General features: G+C 33.3%; 2 protein-coding genes across 2 annotated transcripts; both read left to right on the top strand.

Moving 5' to 3' along the window:
• The first annotated feature begins 292 nt into the window (after window positions 1–292).
• On the top strand, window positions 293–18,953 carry LOC133036833 (uncharacterized). Its single transcript, XM_061113593.1, has 7 exons — window positions 293–2,670; window positions 3,181–3,470; window positions 3,662–3,972; window positions 5,573–5,819; window positions 18,174–18,438; window positions 18,683–18,763; window positions 18,948–18,953. The coding sequence occupies exons 1-7, from the start codon at window positions 343–345 to the stop codon at window positions 18,951–18,953; spliced, it is 3,528 nt and encodes a 1,175-aa protein (XP_060969576.1). The 5' UTR covers window positions 293–342.
• On the top strand, window positions 17,776–20,634 carry LOC133036701 (uncharacterized). Its single transcript, XM_061113390.1, has 2 exons — window positions 17,776–19,994; window positions 20,117–20,634. The coding sequence occupies exons 1-2, from the start codon at window positions 19,119–19,121 to the stop codon at window positions 20,489–20,491; spliced, it is 1,251 nt and encodes a 416-aa protein (XP_060969373.1). The 5' UTR covers window positions 17,776–19,118; the 3' UTR covers window positions 20,492–20,634.
• The last annotated feature ends 1 nt before the right edge of the window (window position 20,635 follows it).

Genomic DNA, 20,635 nt, shown 5'->3' with positions numbered 1-20,635 from the left:
ACGAGATTTTTGGGCAGTTTTTGACTTTTTCAAAGAGGTAGCAACCCTAATTTCTATTTAAGGGGCTCATGTTTTAGAAGGAAAGGAGGCAGAAATAAAACCCTAGAGATGAAGAAGGAGGCAAAGGAAGCAATTGTGGCGATCCGGACACCCACTCCAACGAAGGCTACTGATAGTCAACCACAGCCACAGCAGTCTCCACCAACTAATATAGATCACCATGTAAAAATACCATACCCCCAAAGGCTTAGAAAGTCAAGCCTGGACAAGCAGTTCACCAAATTCCTGGAAGTGTTCAAAAGACTTCACATTAACATTCCTTTTGCTGAAGCTTTAGAGCAGATGCCAAGTTATGTGAAGTTTATGAAGGAAATCCTATCAAAGAAGAGAAAGATGGAGGACTATGAGACAGTTGCTCTAAGTGAAGAGTGCAGCGCCATCCTACAAAAGAAACTCCCTCCTAAACTCAGAGATCCAGGGAGTTTCACTATTCCTTGTACTATAGGAAAAATTGAGGGAATAAATGCACTTTGTGACTTGGGAGCTAGCATTAACTTGATGCCTCTATCGGTGTTTAAAAGACTGCAGTTGGGTGAAGCAAAGCCAACAACAGTAACTCTCCAATTGGCGGACCGATCACTAGCCCATCCTAGAGGAGTCATTGAGGATGTGTTAGTTAAGGTTGATAAGTTCATCTTTCCAGCTGATTTCATCGTTTTGGATATGGAAGAAGATAGCAATGTCCCAATTATTCTTGGGAGACCATTCTTGGCAACTGGCCAAGCCTTAATCGATGTTCAGAAGGGTGAATTAAAGCTGAGAGTCCAAGGAGAAGAAGTGGTCTTTAATGTGCTAAAGGCTATGTCGTACCCAAAGGCAAGTGATAACTGCTTCTTTATTGATTTGATTGATGAAATGGTGAGTGAGAAAAAGCTGCTAGATGATCCTCTTGAACTAAGTCTAACTGAAGATGAATTGACGGAGCAAGAAGGACAAGAGGTCATGGGGTATGTGAAGTGGCTTGATTCCTATGGGCCTTTGAACAGAAGATACTTTGAGGAATTGGGAGCGGTTCCAAAAGAGCTGAAGCCATCTACTGAAAAGCCCCCAGAACTTGAATTGAAGGTGCTTCCTAGTCACTTGAGGTATGAGTTTTTGGGTCAAGATAAAAAGCTGCCAGTTATTGTTTCAGCTTCTCTCTCTGATGTGGAAACTGATAGACTTTTGAGGGTACTTCGAGCTCATAACAAGGCCATCGCTTGGACACTAGGAGATGTTAAAGGAATCAGTCCTTCAACAGTGATGCATCGAATTCTCATGGAAGACAACGCCAAACCAACTATTGATGCTCAAAGAAGACTCAATCCACCCATGAAAGAAGTAGTCAGAAAAGAAGTAGTTAAGTGGTTGGATGCTGGAGTTGCTTATCCTATTTCAGATAGTAAGTGGGTTAGCCCGGTGCAAGTGGTCCCGAAGAAAGGTGGAATGACGGTGATCAAGAATGAAAAGAATGAGTTGATTCCTACAAGAACAGTCACCGGTTGGAGGATCTGCATCGATTATAGGAAACTCAACAAAGCAACAAGAAAAGATCACTTCCCTTTGCCCTTCATTGATCAAATGCTAGACAGATTAGCGGGGCAAGAATATTACTGTTTTCTTGATGGATATTCTGGATACCACCAGATAGCTATAGCACCTGAAGATCAGGAGAAGACTACTTTCACATGTCCCTATGGTACCTTTGCTTTCAGAAGAATGCCCTTCGGCTTGTGCAACGCCCCTGCCACTTTTCAAAGGTGTATGATGGCTATCTTTTCAGATTTGATTGAATCTTGTATTGAAATTTTTATGGATGATTTCTCAGTGTTTGGTTCTTCCTTTGATCATTGTTTGGAAAACCTGGAAAAAGTACTAACAAGGTGCGAGAAGTCTAACTTGGTGTTAAACTGGGAGAAGTGTCACTTTATGGTAACAGAAGGAATTGTTCTTGGGCACAAAATTTCAAAAGCAGGAATTGAGGTGGATAAGGCAAAGGTCTCAACAATAGAAAATTTGCCACCTCCAGTTTCTGTAAAAGGAGTGAGGAGTTTCCTGGGACATGCTGGCTTCTACCGCAGATTTATCAAGGACTTCTCTAAAATCTCAAAACCTTTATCGAGCTTACTTGTAAATGGAGTTCCATTTGAGTTCGGAGAAGATTGTTTAAAAGCTTTCAAGATTTTAAAGGAGAAATTGATTACAGCACCGATAGTAACTTCACCAAATTGGGAACTGCCGTTTGAGTTGATGTGTGATGCTAGTGACTATGCCATTGGAGCGGTTCTGGGTCAAAGAGTTGACAGAGTATTCCACACAATCTACTATGCTAGTAGAACTCTGAATGACGCTCAATTAAACTACGCCACTACAGAGAAAGAAATGCTGGCAATAGTGTTTGCTTGTGACAAATTTCGACCCTACCTAATTGGAAATAAGGTAATTGTTTACACAGATCATTCAGCAATCAAATACCTTATGACCAAGAAGGATGCAAAACCAAGACTGATTCGGTGGGTACTCTTACTTCAAGAGTTCGACTTAGAGATAAAAGATAAAAAGGGCACCGAGAACCTGGTAGCAGACCATTTGTCAAGATTAGAGCTGCAAGAGAGTCAGAATACAAAGGAGGTACAAATAAATGAGCAATTTCCTGATGAACAACTCTTTAGTGTGAGGGAAAACCTGATGGTACCTTGGTACGCTGACTATGTTAATTTCTTGGCTGCAAAAATAACTCCACCCGAGCTTTCACGTCAACAATTGAAGAAATTCTTTTCTGAGGTGAAACATTACTATTGGGAAGAACCAATCCTCTACAAGCATTGCGCTGATCAGATCATAAGGAGATGTGTTCCTGAAGAGGAGATGTATTCTATCCTAAATCACTGTCATGCTTTACCATGTGGGGGACATTTTAGTGGAAATAGAACAGCTGCAAAGGTGTTGCAAAGTGGATTCTTTTGGCCAACGCTATTCAAGGATGCTACTACTTTTGTAAAGGCATGTGATCGTTGTCAACGAACAGGTAATATCTCAAGAAGAAACGAGATGCCTTTAACAGGAATTTTAGAAGTTGAATTGTTTGATGTATGGGGAATAGACTTTATGGGTCCTTTTCCTTCATCCTTTAGCAATCAGTACATTCTTTTGGCTGTTGATTATGTGTCCAAATGGGTCGAAGCTTCAGCTACACCTCAAAATGATGGAAAGACAGTTCTCCGCTTCTTACAAAAGAACATTTTTACTCGGTTTGGTACTCCTCGAGCAATAGTAAGCGATGAAGGGAGCCACTTCTGTAACAAGCAGTTTGAAGCACTCCTCTCAAGATATGGTGTTCGACATCGAACTGCTTTACCATACCATCCCCAAAGTAATGGCCAAGCTGAAATCTCTAACCGAGAGATTAAGATGATTCTGGAGAAAACAGTGCAAAGATCAAGGAAAGATTGGTCAAGGAAGTTGGATGACGCACTGTGGGCATACAGAACAGCTTTCAAAACACCGATTGGCATGTCCCCATATCGGTTGGTGTTTGGAAAGGCTTGTCATTTACCGGTGGAGTTAGAGCATAGAGCTTTTTGGGCCATGAAGACTCTTAACATGGAACTAAAAGCTGCAGGGGAGAAAAGATCGTTACGAATTTGAATGAGCTAGATGAGTTTCGGAACGAAGCCTATGAAAACGCGAAGATATACAAGGAGAGAACTAAAAAGTGGCACGATCAAGGTCTAATACGGAAAGAGTTTCAACCAGGACAGCAAGTGTTACTCTTCAATTCAAGGTTGAAACTGTTTCCTGGAAAGCTGAAATCAAGATGGTCGGGACCATTCACGGTGGTCAAGGTGTTTCCTTATGTAGCGGTGGAGTTAAAAGGTGAAAGTCCAACAACTTTCAAAGTCAATGGACAAAGGTTAAAGCTCTACTTGGGAGGTCAGTTTGACCAAGCCAAGTCCGCCATGATCCTGGCGCCACTTTGAAGTGCAAGGTTCAGCGTCTAGCTGCATGACGATAAACACAACGCTTCTGGGAGGCAGCCCAAGTATTATTTTGTTTTGATTATTTTGTTAGTATTTTCAATTTTTAGTTTAGTACCAGACATTATTTCTTTTTAATTGAATCGTGAAAAGCGTGAAAAAAAAAATATATTTTTTCGACCTGAAGCCCAGAAGTCGCGACTAGGCTTAATGCTAGTCGCGACCTATTTCTCAAGTCGCGACTTCAGTCGCGACTTGCTGATTTTCCAGAAAGGCCTGAATTTTCCTCGTTAGCTAGTCGCGACTAGCCTTTGGCCAAGTCGCGACTTGCTGACCAAAATTCTATAAATTCACACTTTCCCCCTCATTCAACCCTACACAAACCAAATTCAAATTTCAAATCCTCTCAGCCGACCCTACCCTATTTTCCTCTCAAAAATTCAATTTTTCATCTTCAATCTTCAATCTTTTCATCTTTTCTCAAATTTCTTAAACCCAATCTAATCAAAAACCCAATTTCACTCAACAATCTACACATATCATCAAAACCCACACCAAAGAATACCCAAATCCAAAAAAATCACCATTGTTGTCACCCTCAACCTCAAGCTTTCAAGAACATTCAACAATGGAGGTGGAGTAAAGCGTTTTCGGGTTTGTAATTATCACTTTCTTCATTCTTTCAAGAATTTGATTAATTATTTTGAGATTTTGAGTGATATAATTGTGTGTGGTGTAAAAATATTGATGATAGTGGGTTTATTATTATTGTATTGTGGTATTGAGTGGTTAGGAACATTGATTGAGTGAATTTTTTATTTTTGGGATAGAGGAAATTTAAGGGGAGGTGCTGCCCAATTTTTCTTAGAAAAAAAAAAATTCTGAAAAAAAAAGAAAAAAAGGAAAAAAAATGGCACCAAAGAGGACTAGGAATGTTGAGGAAGGTTCGACTTCGAACCCACCACCAACGGGTTTTGATAGAACCCGCTTTGGTAGTATCGAGGCTCACAATCGCTTCGTAAGGTTGAAGAATAGAGCCTATATTGAAGATAGGGGTATTGAATTCCCGGAAAATCCATTGAGGCGCCAACCTCGGTTTGAGACGATCAGAGCGCAAATAGAAAGAATGAAGTGGGGAAGTTTTGTGGATACTCGGGGTCGGGCTAACGTTACTATGGCCTGTGAATTCCTTGTGAATTGGCCCGACCGCCGAAATGGGGAAGTGAAGGTTCGTGGAAAGAAAGTTCCCGCCACTGCTGACGCATTCAATGTGATGTTCTCTGTCCCAGATTACACTAGGGAGGAACAACGCCTCCGAATTATTGAGGAGGAAGAGCAATTTGATATGGTGGATGTCGCGGAGACAGTGGGATTTCCTGGGTTGAGGTTCCATGACAATGATGGTACCGAGGGGTCGCCCAATATTCTATACCGGTGTGAGCTCAACCCGGTGGCAAAGACATGGCTGTACTTTGTGAGTGCTCGGTTAGTGCCCAACAAGCATTTTTCCCATGTCCAAATGGATCGCCTTAAATATGTGTACGCCATAATGAAAGGGTACAACATTAACATTGGACAAGTCATAAGGCAGAGCATTGACCAAATCGTGCAAGGAGCCACGGGAGGTGGTTTCGGTTTGGCAGGGGTTATCACGGAACTCTGCGGGGCATATAAAGTTCCCCAGTTAGAGTTTGACAACACGGTGTTGCCACTTCGTAAGATGGACATCGCCTTTGTCAACAGGCTGAAAGAGCCACACCCCTATGGGCAGCCACCACCTGATGCACCGCAAGGGCGCAGGCGGTAACGTGAGCCTAGTGTTGAGGAAGAAGAAGAGGAGCAAACACTTCAATTGCCTGGGCCCATCGATCCTACAACACAATACACTCATGCACAGCTGAGTTACATAATTCAGCAGAACAACCACATGCAACAATACATGGTGCAGAGGAGTATCTATGATGAGGGACAAGTTCAGCAACTCAACTCTCTCATCAACAGAATGAACATTGGGATTGATGACCCGAACTACTTGGCACAACCTCCTCGGTTCTATCCCTATGACCAGCCGCCACCACCCAACCCTTTCTGAAAGGGTCTCAGGTAAGTTTCTTCTCTCTGCATTTTACTGTATACATTGGGGACAATGTAATATTTAGTTTGGGGGGAGAGGCTTAGAAATTTTTTTTTTTTTTAAATTTTGCACTTTAATTTCTGCATTTTAATTTTCTGTTTTAGTTTTTTTTGTTTTAGTTAAGGAATGGCAATAAGCTTGATGATAGTTGTATACTGCTGATTAGTGTGATGTGATCTGAAACTGTAAAATAACTGTGTGCTTGATTTTGTTAACTCTTTGGATTAGTTTGGATGCTTAGAAACCTGTGTTTTTCTGCAAATACTCAAGTTGTGAAAATTCTTATAACTGTTTTACTATGGTTTGTGGTAAGATTGACAGGATAGCTTAGAACTTGCATGTTTATTCTTTTGAGGCAAAATCCTTGATAGTGTTCAATTGGAATATGACTTAGGCATTTGTTGGATAGTTTGAGCCTTTCAAGCCTACCATAATGTATATCCCTAGTTACCCTTTTGAGCCTTAACCTGTTGTGTTTTCACCCACTGATTTGAAATGTTGCAACCACACTATTAATTTTTATTCTCACCATGATTATCCATGATATCATAAGCTATATGATTAGTTTGGGGGATTAGAAACATTTAGTGTGACGAAATAGTGAGAGAAAAAAAAATCTGTAAGATTGAGAAGAAAAGGAAAAAATTATGTAATTCAATGTCACTGAAAAAAAAAAGAAAAAAAAACAAAGGAGAAAAAATAAAGTATATGATTTCAGTGATGTTGGAAAATAGTAAATATATCTTCTCTCAATCTTGGTAGATGTGGGAACACTATGGGGTATTGAAAAAGAAAAGTAAGAAGCTTGTGGGTTCTGTTTGTGCGCTTATGATATTTTGAGCCAAAATTGTTTTTTTTTGCCTATCCTTGAATATCTGAGCCATATTACCTAAACCTTGAAAAGACCTAATGATTCCAAAGAATACTGTCAACATTAGTGGAGAAAGGTAAGCATGCAAGCTTATGAGTTATCGGATTGTGGAATTAATGGAAAGAGTAAAACTCTTATAACAATGTTTCGCATTTGAGTAGATTGTTGCAGTTGTACATAGTGATTATAATTGAGCATCCGAGTTAATTGTTAGAGTTAGTAAGATCAAAATTCTAGTTTATGCAAGGAAGAAAACAGAGCATGAGTCAGCAGTGTAATGATTATCTGATAGCGTAGTTAGTTTTTTTTTATCTTACTCGGGGGCGAGTAAGAATCTAGTTTGGGGGATTTTGTTAGGTTATAATTAACCTATATTTTGGGTCTTTAAAGTTAGGATTATCTCGTCTATTGGTGTCTTTTGGAGCAGTTTTACGCTTGATTTTCATTATTTCAGGTTCCCGGGGTGTTAAAGTTCGAATTCAGTCAAATGGCGAAAAACTAGGACAAACTTGGAAAAAATTGGAAAATTCGGTTCCTGAAGCATCAATAGTCGCGACCTCCAGAGAGCCAGGTCGCAACCCTTTTTCCTGGTCGCGACCCTGGTCGCGACTTCGTAAGTTAGGCAGAAACTCGGTTTTTCGAGTTTTGCCTGTAGTCGCGACCAGCTTAAATGCTAGTCGCGACTAGGTACGGAAATCGCAGATTTGACCTAATTTTGATTTTTCACTCAATTGGAGGCTCACCACTCATCCCTATATAAGGAATACGACATTGAAGGTCAAAAGGAAGCAAAAACAGACCTAATAGTGGAGGCAAAGTGGAGAGGAAGCTATCTTGAAGACCCGGAGCGATACCACCTTCTAGTTTCTTTCTTTTACCCTTTTTATTCATCTTTATGTTTGTTTTTTTATTTCTGAATTAATCATGGATGTTTTTAGAGTTATTATGAACTAAATTTCCCAATAAGGGAGGATGATGATTGTTGTTTAAGTTTATGCCTAGTTAATAAATAATTGCCATTCCTTCATCTTATGTGTGAATACTATCTTTATTTGTGTTTAATTTCATGTGTAAGCTTGATCACCTTTTACATGCTCTATGATCCTAATTCGAAATCTGAAAAGTGAGAATTAGGAATGCTAAAATTTGGATAGTCTAGGTTTTGATGTAAAATGAAAGTATTTACATCGCCTTAGTGACTAATAGATTATTGCTAAATGCTGATTTTGTGTTGATCTAATTAAGAAGTTAATTAGAGAACATATTATTTAGAACCTAAAAAATCTGAAAAGAGTTAGGTTAATTTATAATCTGTCTTTCACATTGAGATAAGGATAGCAATTAGGCATTGACATAGGTAGCTTATCAACAGGATTCACCTCCCTAATCTCTCATCTTGATTAATCTTCGTTTATTTTCTCTTTAATTTCTGAGTTCTTTACTTTTAAATTGCAAACTTATTCTATTTTACCAAATAGAATCATAAGTATAATTTAGTAGTACTTAATCCAATTCCCTGTGGTTCGACCTCACTTGCGTGAGATACTACTTGATACGTACACTTGCGTAATAAACAGAAAATTCGTAACACAACCATTGCATCATTCTAAAATTGTATTACCGTAGAAGGATTTAGGCAACGACTAGTAACTAATCATCAATATGCAAATCGAATTTCTGGGGAGGTAAGTTTGGATATAATTCAAAATCAACTTAATGATCTTTGAACTGCATATCTAATAACTATTTCTCTACCCCTATCAGTTCGCAAGATCTTTAACCACTTACCTTAATGGTTTTTCACCATTGCTAGAAATTCATGAAATTTCAAACATTTCAAATTTTTTTTGCATAAGGTAAAATCTAGAGTGATCGTTTTAAGAATATAACGATAAACTCATATCCACCCCTGAATATACATCCATCTGCGAATGAGATGAACTTACTTTCAGTGGATATAGGCATATTAACTCTTTGCAGAGATTGATCTTGTCAAAACCACTATGAACAAGATACAATGCCATAGATTTATAAGATATGGTTGTGTCTTTTGATGACTTAGGTTTAGTTATATCAAAGAGTTCTTAGAATAGTGCAAGTGGATCCTGGTCACAGAATACTAAACTCAAATTCCATACAGTTTGAATCCACTGATAGAAAATGGTTATTAAACACTTGTGAAAGTGAAACTGTATTGTATTAATAATTCTTTCTTGGACCACCACTACTAATTTAACTCTAAGTCTGATTTGCCCATACAAGTAGGAGATTTTGAAGATTGAGGATTTATATCATTTTGGGATAGAATTTCGGGAATATAATCATATGCGTCATTTAATTTCTTAAGAGAAAATATAGAATGACATGAAATGATTTATAGACCATTCATCCAATGATATAATATTGAGCTAATTCGAAATGCATAAGCTAAGAGGAATTAGGATAATTTCGTTTTTAAATAAGAATCCAACGATGCTTTGATTAGCGAGAGTCAAAGTAATCTTATTTATACAATCTTCTTGTTTCATATTGTAAATACTAGTCTAAGGTGTCATCAATTGATGAACAGCTAGATGTTGCATTTACAATATTTATCTATCGAGATCTAACACTATTATGTTTGTCTAATGGTGACAATCCATTAGGGATTTGTCCCATTAGAACAACAAACCAAGTTAGACCAACAATGAAGATTCAAAATTAAACTACAATTTAATAACAGAAAATAACATGGTTCAATATCAATTCATACACAATTCAGAAATTATTAAACATATAGCAAGTAGGAATGACAAGTGAAAATACTAAAACATACAATCCTAAATAATTTCCAAGGTCTTCAACAAACTAATATCAGTGTCCCGTTTAGGCGAGAGTCAGTGATACCATCCATTGAATAGAGTTGTCAACTCATCTAAAATGATAAACATTCTAGCAAACTTTTATTCGATCAAGATTGGAATCCAGCGTTGTCCCGTTTAGGCGAGAGTCAAGGCTATTCTATCTTATGAGCTTCCATCATTGTTTCATATTTTGTAAGTCAAATACAGTCGCCACCATTAGGGTGATCAATACTATATAAAACACTTACAAATATACTTATCTTTCGAGATTAAACGGTGCTAACTTGCTAATGAACGTTCCTCCATTAGGGAGGATTACTCACTAAAACAAAAGCTATGTAAAACCAACAATGGAGATCGAATGTCCTAATAATAAAGCTCATTATTTAAAGTGTATTTTCTTCTAATATTTATTTTAATCAATTTATTTTAAATATATATTTATTTAATTAAAATTTCCAATTTAGAATGAAAATTCTAAATATAAATTTTAATTTAATATTTATAAATTATACTTAGATGGATATGAAAATAACATGAATTATTTCCATCTTCGTAATAATTTCCAATAAATATTTAGAAAAATTATTCAATTTAAGTTGTTTTAAAATTAATTTACAACTCAAATTTAATTTTCTATAAATATATATTGCATTTCGAAAAATTAAAGTATTTAAGAATACAATTTTCGAAATTGCTTGTTAAAATAAAAATAAATCTTGAAAAAAATTATTCTAATTTTATGTTGGCCCAAAATTAATTAATAAAATTAATTTACAACAAAAAATATAATTTTCCTATTTAATTAAATATTAAAGAAAAATTTCAAATATTTAAGTATCATGATGAAAATCAACTTAAATATTAATTTTCTATTTAATTAAATACACTAGAAAAATACTTCAAGCAAAACAGATAATATCTATCTAGACTTTCATTGACTAATTAATTCATTTTCTAATTAAATATATTTTACTTCATTTATTTTAATTAATCATTAAATGAAAAAATCATTAATTTAAGTTGGTCCAAAATTAAAATAAATAATTTTCAACTTTAATCTATTTTTCAAATAAAATTCGAAATTTCTGCATTTAAGAAATGTAATTTCGAAATTGTGGGAAAAAGATTAATAAAATAAAATAAAATATATTTTGAAAATTATTCAAATTTAAGTTATTCTGAAATAAGATTTCAAAATTAAAATAATTTTCAATTTTAATTAACTAACATGAAAATAATAATATTTAAGTATCATGATGAAAATCAACTTAAATATTTAAATTTTTAATTTAATTAAATGTATTAAATTCGAGAAATAAATAATTAAGTATAGAGGAGACTTAATTATTAATTCTAGTTTAATACTAGGAAAAATATACTTAATTTAGATTGTACCAAAATTAATTATTAAACAACTAATTTCACAATGTATGATATTTTCCTAATTAAATATTAGAAAAAATAACTAATTCTAGAAATAACTATCTAGAATATATTTCATTAACTAAGTGTTTTTCTAAAATTAACTTTAAAATATTAAATGAAAAATAAATTTCATATATTTTAAAAGTTAATTATGTTGCTAATTCAATTTTAATTAGGTTAGACTAAAATAATTAACCTAATACAATTATTTAAATAAGGCAAATGTGCCTTCACAATTGGAGTAGTTCATGTGAGGGGGAGCTGGGTTCAGTATGTCGTACTCACTTCTATTAGCCCCCAACTCTCACACAAGGCCTAAAAGAGAGGAATTTAACCTTTAAATAAACAATTGTTATTCATTGAATAAGCCCAAATCTAATTGGGCCTAAATAAATTTACTTATATCAAAATTTATTTTAGCAACCTAGTCCATTTACTTAGTAAAAACTTAAATGTGCTTCCTATATGCATCTAAACCTAATAGCAAACATATAGGTTCACACAGGTCAAATGATTTGGATGGACCCTATCATGTTACTAGGTTTACACAGATGAAAGAAATAGCAAAAATTACCTGTTATAAATTATTTATAAGATCTATTACAATTAGGCTATGATTAAAATCAGATCATTGGATCTGTCAACAAGTTAATCATAGCAATTTAGATCAAATAAATAATAGGTTTGTAAAAAAATTTTGTATATTAATATATAAACAAACAATACAAACAAATAATTGATCTGGAATATCTGGAAAGTAAGCTAAAATATCTCAATTTTAAAATTTTAAAAACATAAATTTTAAAATAAATATCTTAACTAGAATTCAAATTTAGGTTGTTAGAGAATATTTGATAAAATTCAAAATTCAACAAACTCCTAAATTTCTTAACTTCTAACAAAAAAATCAAAAATATCTGACCAATTTTTTCAAATATCAAGTATATTCAAAATTTAAATTTATTTAAAATTTCTAATAAGATATTATAATAAAATATCTTGAATTTTAAATTTAGATATTTCATTATTATATTCTAAGTCTTATAATTTAATAAATTTAAATATTACATAAATAAACTAATTGGAAAAATAAGATATTTTATATGGTTAGAATATTTTTAAAAAATAATAATAATAAGTTTGAAAAATTTATGGCTTGAAACCGTAAAATATCTAATCAAACTAAACTAACCAATTTTTCAAATCTTCATGTTATTTTTGCCAAAATATAATTTTAATAAAAAAATGTCTAATAAGATAAAATATTAAACCTAACATATTCGTAATCTTATAATTTTAATTAATAAAATATAATTGAAAAATAACAAATTTGAAAAAGTATATGGTTAGCAAACTTTGAAATTTGAACAAGATTATTTTAAAAGATAATATTTTAATATCAAAGTAAGATCGTTCAAATTTAATAAAAAATAATATCTGATCTTATAATTAAAATAAATAAAATAATCTAAAATTTCAAAATTAACCATAAGGCTTCTTTGTGAGAAATCAAATTTTCAAAATTCAAAGCCTACTAATATCAGAAACTAATTTTAATTAATTAAAAAATTAATAAAAATTAATTTTATTCTGACAATTAGATTTTTAATTGAAAATTTAGATTCTACACAAAATTCTACCAAAAATAGGCTTTTGTTTCAATGAAAAACGATTTTTGAATCAAAAGTTATAACGAAAACAAGTTTGAGGCACGGATTGGGGTGTCTGACCGAGCATCAAGGCTGCATGCAGCCTATCTGACCGAGGGACACGGGCGGGACAAGGGTATGCTTCGGACAAGGCTTTGTCTGAAGGGATTTTGTCCCATGCGCGCGCGCGAGTGTGCTTTCAAACCCTGATATTTTCGTTCAACTTCAAAAAATCATAACTAATTCATAAAAAATCCAAATTAGATTCTGTAAAAGCCTAAATTTATTATTTTTTTGTCTACTTTCCAGAAAAAATAATTCCAAATCGAAATAAAAAATATTTCAGTAACATATATTGCGATTTGTATACTACCATCAAATAAGCACACAAACCACATGAAACCATCCAAATCAATGCATAACATCGTTTTAATTCATATTTCATGAAAGTTAATCATTACCATGGCTCTGAGGCCAGTTGTTGGAAGTATTTTACCAGGATCTAGATTTACTACCATGTATGTTTCATTAACATCCTAATATGAATTCTAAAACAATGAAATAAACACATAAGGGTTTAAGGAAACCTTACATTGGTTGCAGTGGAATATAATGACTCTTTCCGTTCAGATCTCTAGCCCTTGATTCCTTTCTGTAGCAGAGCATCACCAAGATCTGAACCTGGATCTCTTTCTCTCCTTCCTTTGATGCTGATTCTCCTTCTTGTTGTTTGGAATCTCCTACAGTCTTACACACTATGATTGAGATACCACTTGATGTGTGTGGGCACTCACTCATTCACTAATGGCTGAAAAATATTTGTGAAGATAGGCTATAGTGTTTTTGAAATTGAAGAAGAAAGAAGAAGGAAGAGGTCTCATCAAAAGCTAGGTTATTAGCTTTGGAGGCATTAGTTGGATGATGAGACCATAACCTTCCTTTTATACTATTCTTCAATAGGGTTAGGGTTGAATTAAATGGATTAAAAGAGAATAAAATATTGGGCAAAAATACCTCTTGGTCGTACACAATAAGTGGACCAATCTTTAGTTACAATTTTGCCACTTTATTTTAACCACTTATTCTTCTTTTCAATAATACCATATTTTTCAATTCAAACCTATAAATGCCAAACTATTTATTTAATAATTAAAATAACTATCAAATAAAACTTTCATTTATAATATTTATTAATTAGACTCCATAAAGTCTCTTAATTAATAAATAAACCCCAAAATACTATTTCTTCACAATCAAGCCATAACATAGTGAAAATTCATAAACTAGACATAGTCTAACTTTAGAATTATAATTGATTAATCAAAATCAATTAACTGAGTCTTACAAGTAGTATGGTCTCAACTAGTATGGGGACCATGGGCCTATATAACCGAGCTTCCAATAAGTTGAACCGAATTTACTAAGTACATTCTCTAACTTATTAATTCCTTATTGAATCCACACTTAGAACTTGGAATTGCACTCTCAGTCATATAGAACGCTCTAAATGTTCCACGATATAGATACACTATTAATTATCCATTGTTATAATCCTAATTTGATCAATGACCCTCTAATAGATGATCTACATTGAATAGGAACTAAATTACCGTTACACCTTCAATGTATTTTATCCTTAAAGCACTTAGCTCCGTATAAATGATATTTCAGCGAAGTAAAATGAGATCTCCACCATTTATCTCTGTTTAGCCAAGCTCGAAGGATATCACCATTTCAATTCTAAATTCCTATAGAAGTTATAGATTCCATATTTATGTTAGCGCTCCCACTCAATTATACTATCATGTTCCCAAAATGTACGTATCACCCTGACTGTTCAAAAGTAGGCTTAACTAACAAATCAAAGAACATGTATAATACTCTTGAGATCGAACCTAAACATATCAGGATTAAGATCATTTGATCTAGGATCAACGGGTAATATTGAATTGAATAGATTTTACGGTAAATTTTAATATATCTAATCGAAGTTCAATATTGGTCCCTTCCGATGTATACTCCATACATCCGATACTGGTAAACTTTGCCAATGCCCTGGAAAGGACATAACACTTATCCAAGGTGTAAGAATACCTATCGCTGATTATCATGTCAGTCTAAATCCAGTGAACTGACAAATCAGGGAATAAACTTTCGAACATATAATTAAGATTATATTCCACTATGCTGACAACACTATAATCATTAACAAATTCATATGTTCTGGACTAAAATAGAATTCATACATTATATATATAATCATGAAATAAATCATGTGAACTATGCAACATAAAAGTTATTTCTAATCTTTATTAATAAGTAAATCTGATTATATTGAAATGAGTTTTATTTAGGGCATAAAACCCAACAGAAAGAACAAGAGAAAAAAACTTGTGGAATATTAAATTAAGTTTTTTGTATAATTTTTTTTTCACTATGCTGGTGGTATATTAATTTTTGACTATAGTATATCTGCTTATGATTGTGGTATAAGTTTTTGTATGCTACTGTATATTGTGGAAAATAATTCATTTAATAGTATATTAATTTAAGTTTGTGATATATGTATATTGGTTTAAGGTATATTGTTTGTATATCATACGATATATTAATAAAAAACTAATTATATGCTGAAATGTAATGATACATCCAAGCTTTTAGTAGTATAAATTAATCTAGTTGATTGAGAATTTTGACAACTTAGAATTAAGGTTTGCACTTCAACGTATAGAAAAGGTATGTGTGGGAGTAGCCTATGTGTGAACCTTAATATTTATGTAGAAATTAAATTATATATGGGAAAATTATAAGAGTTTACTTTTTTATGGCATAAATAAATAAAGTTAAGGGGTTATGGATTTTTTTTTTATTTTTTTACATTTATATGGGTTTTCTTATGCTATATTTTTGTAAAAAAAAGATGGAAATCCTATATTTGTAAACAATAATAAGTTTTGTCGGAAAAGTCGTCGAAAAGTCATCGGCGCCGAAAAAATCACCAGAAAGTCGCCGAAAAAGTCACCGGAAAAGTCATCGTCCCCAAAAAAAGTTACTAAAAAAATCACCAGAAGTAGATGTCTCAAATATAGACAAAAATAAAACCGGTTATAATTGAAATATAACCGGTTCTATAGCACAAATAATAAAACAAAATAATTCAAACTAATTATAATTAAATTAGAACCGGTTCTACAATATAATGAATGAAAATGAATTACACAAAATAACTCAAACCGGTTATATTTTAATATAACCGGTTCTGTAACATAAAGAATAAAAACAAATAAAAAAATAACTCAAACTAATTATAATTAAATTAGAATCGGTTTTATAAAAATGTTATAATGAATAAAAACAAATAACACGAAATAACTCAAATCGGTTATAATTAAAATAGAACCGGTTATATAGAGATAATGAATGAGTATTTTTGAGGTAGATATGGTATGGGTGTAATTATTTGATGGGTTGAAGCATGTTGAATGAATGTTTTTGTTTAAGTTATTTTATTTAACTAGTTTTTGTGTGTGAGTTTTTATCTTAGTTGCTTTACGGAACCATTTGTCTTAAATTTTTAACTAGTTGATAAATATAAATGGTTTTTTTATATTATATTTGAGTAACTGTGTGTTATTATTTGTGTTTATTTATTTTGTTATATAACCGTATCTATTTTAGTTATAACCGGTTTATCTTATTTCGTGTTATTTGTTTTTATTCATTATAACATTGTTATAGAGCTAGTTCTATTTTAAATATAATTGGTTTGAATTATTTTGTGTTATTTGTTTTTATTCATTATGTTGACTTCACTTTTAGCCAACGAGAATGAGTCTTTTTGATAAGCGATAAACGATATGTCGTAGTGAAAATATATATGAAAGCAATAATAAGACACATAAATTTTATAGAGGTTCAGCCCCGAGCAGTTCGGTAATAGCCTAATCCTCGTTATTTGTATTGACTTAAGAACAAGGAAGAAGTTTCCTTTTCTTATAGCTCTTACAATAGTATCTCTGAATATATAATTCTTAGATAATAATATAGCCTTAGCTTAACTGCGTATCGGCTTATAATTTCTCGGTCCTTTGCCCAGTGAACACTCCTCACTATTTATAGGGCTGGAAACTTGAGGAGGAAGAGTTTCCTCTCTCGTTACAATGCGCATAAACAGAAAGATCGCGTGATCAATGCTGAATGCAAGGATCGTGGGATTGAGGCTGAATACACTGATAGTGGGATTGTGTGTATGCCACATCCACGTAAGTTGATCCCTGAGTTGTAGGGATTGAGCTGATGACTCATGATGCGTCAAGCTGAATTCGCTAAGTGTTGATCATTCTGCACGGCACGTTGAATATATTCATTCTGGATGTGTCAGCGAGGCATCGTGCTCGACATATCATTCCGAGCAGATGCTCCAAGTGGAGTCCACGTGTCACCATTCTCGTGATGCCATGTCAGAGTGCCAAATTTGGGATAACACATTACATTACAGAACTGGTTATATTTCAATTATAACCGGTTTGAGTTATTTTGTGTTATTTGTTATTATTCATTATGTTATAGAATCAATTCTATTTTCATTTATGTATGAGATATATACTTTTAATGATTTTTCCGGCGACGGTGACTTTTTCAATGACTTTTCAGCGACTTTTTCAGCAACACTAACTTTTGCAGTGATTTTTCCAACACGAGCAACTTTTCTAACAAAACTTATTATCGTTTTATTAATATGGGATTTTCATCTTTTTTTTTTACGAAAATATAGTATTAAAAAATCCATATAAACTAAAAAAAAATAATAAAAATTCGTAACCCCATAATATTATTTAGAAATTTTTACATGAAAAATCCTTTTTACACACTTTATTACAAAATTACCCTCACACGCCTATTACTACATTTCTACTTACAAAGTTATTTTTATTACACATTTACCACTTACTCATCATACCATGCATACACGTGTGCTCTCCCCATGCATCATCAATCAAATCATACTCTCTTCCCTCTCTTTTTTCATTTTGTTTTCATTTCATTTTCGATTCTTCATTTCTGTTCTCTAAGTTCATTTTGAATTCAAGTAACCTCCATTAACCACCCATAATTTATCACGTTTTTCCCTCTTATTTTTGGTTCATCCACGAATTTTCAACTTCCTCTTAGCCCACGATTTAGCAACTATTTTTCCCTCTCTGTTTCAGTTTTTTTCAATCTTATTTATAGTATGGCAATCACTCGTTCATCTTCATCCCCTTCTCCAGTTCTCAAACAGAAATCAAAAATGGGCAAGAAATCTTTGGCCAACAAATCCAAGGGTAAACGCCCAATCATTGATGATTTTGATTCTGATTTTGAAGCTCCAATGCCGAAGCGTGTGAGACCCCATTCTTCGAAGAAAACGAAGCTGAACTTGGAGGAGCCCACGCTTCCAGAAATTTCTGGGAAAAAATTTCAAAAATCTATTACACATGCTGAAGATCGGACTGAGGTTGGTTTTTAGTTTTATTTTCGTTTCCCCCTTTCTTTCATTTATGCTTTTCCCAGATTTTGGCGTTTTCATGTTCATTATGCTTTGTGTGATTTTAGGGTTTCATTTGCGCATTTTGTTTCATGTTTTTAAATTTTTTAGTTATTTATTGTTGCTTTTGATCATTTCATTTGATTCTGGTCTGGGTGTTGTTCTTTAATTTTGTTTTGTTTTCTTTATTTTCAGTGTTTTTTTGTGCTTACAGGTTATGTGTTTTGTTTTCGTTTTTGGTGTTTTCAATCAGTCTTCGGTAGTTTCTTTTCAGTTTTTAAATAGTTTGTTACTGGTATGTTTTGATGTGTTTTCGATTTTCATTAGGTTTAGTTGTTTGCTGTTATATTTTAGATTTCAAAACGATTTTCAAATCTTTGCTCTATATTTTTCTATAGTTGTATATGTTTTTTAGTTTGTTTGTTGTTTTAATATAGTTTTATTGTTCTTTTTATACTGCATTTTTCGATTTCTTTTAGGGTTAGTTGTTTACTGTTTTTTTTATGTTTCCAAACGATTTAAGGTCTTTACTGTTATTTTCTGTGTAGTTGTTTGCCATTGATAGTTTGTTTTTAGTTTGTTTGTAGTTGTATTACAGTTTTCATACTGTTTTATTCAGGATTTATAATTTATCTTGGCCCTTTTTTGTTATGTTGCAGGTTTGGGACTGTAAATTTAGTCCTTCTGATTTTTACAGATCTAAGTGTGTATGCACCAGTGTTTATTCTGTGATAGATAATATTAAAAACACTTTATCTGTTAATTTGCTTTCTTTGTTTCGTCAAACTCAGTTTGGGCATTTTCTGGATATGCCTGAGTTTGTTTTTCATCCACAAGTCGTACATAGTTTATTACTAAGGGAAGTTTTACAGCCTAATCCTAAGGAGTTTTGGGCTAAGGTTGCTGGCCGTTGCATACGGTTTAGTGCCGAAGAATTTTACCTGATTTCTGGTTTAGATTGTTTCGGTGATTGCAACAAGTTGTTGTTTTCACAGGAAACAAATCAATTGGTAGAAACATGTTTCCGTGGTGTAAAAACTATTGACAACAAAGCCATCGAGGATGCTTTTTTGGGTAGTCGGTGGGGTTTGGATGAGTCTATTGGTTTGAAAATGGCTGTTTTGTATTTCATTCAGTGTTTTCTTCTTAGCAATACTCCTGACAAAGAAGTGTCTAGGTTTGTTCTAGATGTAGTTGATAGCGGTCGGTGGGATGAGTATTGTTGGGGTAGGGAATCATTTGAATTGACAATTGACTCATTCAAAGGTAGGATTGAGCATGGGATCATTATGAAAAATAGAAAGGCAGAGAAGGGAGGCCAATATGATGGCTGGTATAGGGCATTGGGATGTCCTTGGGTTTTCACTGTTTGGTTTTATGAATGCTGTCCTGCAATGGTGAACTCTTTCTGTAAGAGAGTTTCATCTTCTATTCCCAGGATTCTGAACTGGAGCAACACCATCGTCACCAAAAATCCAACCCTTCGAGACTTGAAGGGCAAGATTTTTGATTTACCTTTGGAGAAGGTACTTTACAGTTTCTTTACTGTTTTTTTCCTGTTTCTTTTCAGTTTTATTTATGTTGTTGTTTTTTGGTTTTTCCAATTGTTTTAATTTTTTTTCATATTATGTTTGATTATGCTGTTCAGTTGAAGATAAAAAACATGCGTCCTACTGATGAAGAGAGGCAGCAGCTTCAACTTGACGGTCTATTTCTCGATGAATCTATTGATGAACGTGGTGTAGCGAAGCAATCCTTCGAGGGTGGCTCATCTTCAAAGAAGTCTGATTCAGCAGATATTGATTGGATGAAATCTAAGCTGGAGATGCTCAGTTCGAATCAATCATCATTGGCCGAGGACTTCATTTCGTTGAGGTGTTTTGTTGATTTTAATTTCAAATCCGTAATGACTGTAATTAAGGATATCCAAGAGAAGGTTAATGCCATTCATCGTCGTCCTTCTGACGAGGTATTTATTCTTATTTTATTGTTTAGGTTTTTTTATATTTTTTTTTTTGTATAGTTTCTTTACTGTTTTATTTAAGTTTCATTTATGTTGGTTGATACAGGGAAAGTCATCGGATGAATTAGTAACTCAAGATTCTGATGATGATGCTGATGATGATGATGATGATGATGATGATGCCGAGGATGATGAGAAGCAATT

The sequence above is a fragment of the Cannabis sativa genome, chromosome 4 (assembly GCF_029168945.1).
Source record: "Cannabis sativa cultivar Pink pepper isolate KNU-18-1 chromosome 4, ASM2916894v1, whole genome shotgun sequence".
NCBI classification, from domain to species: Eukaryota; Viridiplantae; Streptophyta; class Magnoliopsida; order Rosales; family Cannabaceae; genus Cannabis; species Cannabis sativa.
This window is presented reverse-complemented; position numbering and strand designations above follow the sequence as displayed.

Bases quoted from the DNA above. Each gene is read 5' to 3' on its own strand.
- LOC133036701 (XM_061113390.1), top strand. From the start codon at position 19,119: ATGTTGCAGGTTTGGGACTGTAAATTTAGTCCTTCTGATTTTTACAGA. The intron at 19,995-20,116 runs GTACTTTACAGT...TATGCTGTTCAG, and splicing joins TTGATTTACCTTTGGAGAAG to TTGAAGATAAAAAACATGCG.
- LOC133036833 (XM_061113593.1), top strand. From the start codon at position 343: ATGCCAAGTTATGTGAAGTTTATGAAGGAAATCCTATCAAAGAAGAGA. The intron at 3,471-3,661 runs GCAAAGATCAAG...TAAAAGCTGCAG, and splicing joins ATGATTCTGGAGAAAACAGT to GGGAGAAAAGATCGTTACGA. The intron at 5,820-18,173 runs GTAACGTGAGCC...TCTTATTTATAG, and splicing joins GCACCGCAAGGGCGCAGGCG to TATGGCAATCACTCGTTCAT.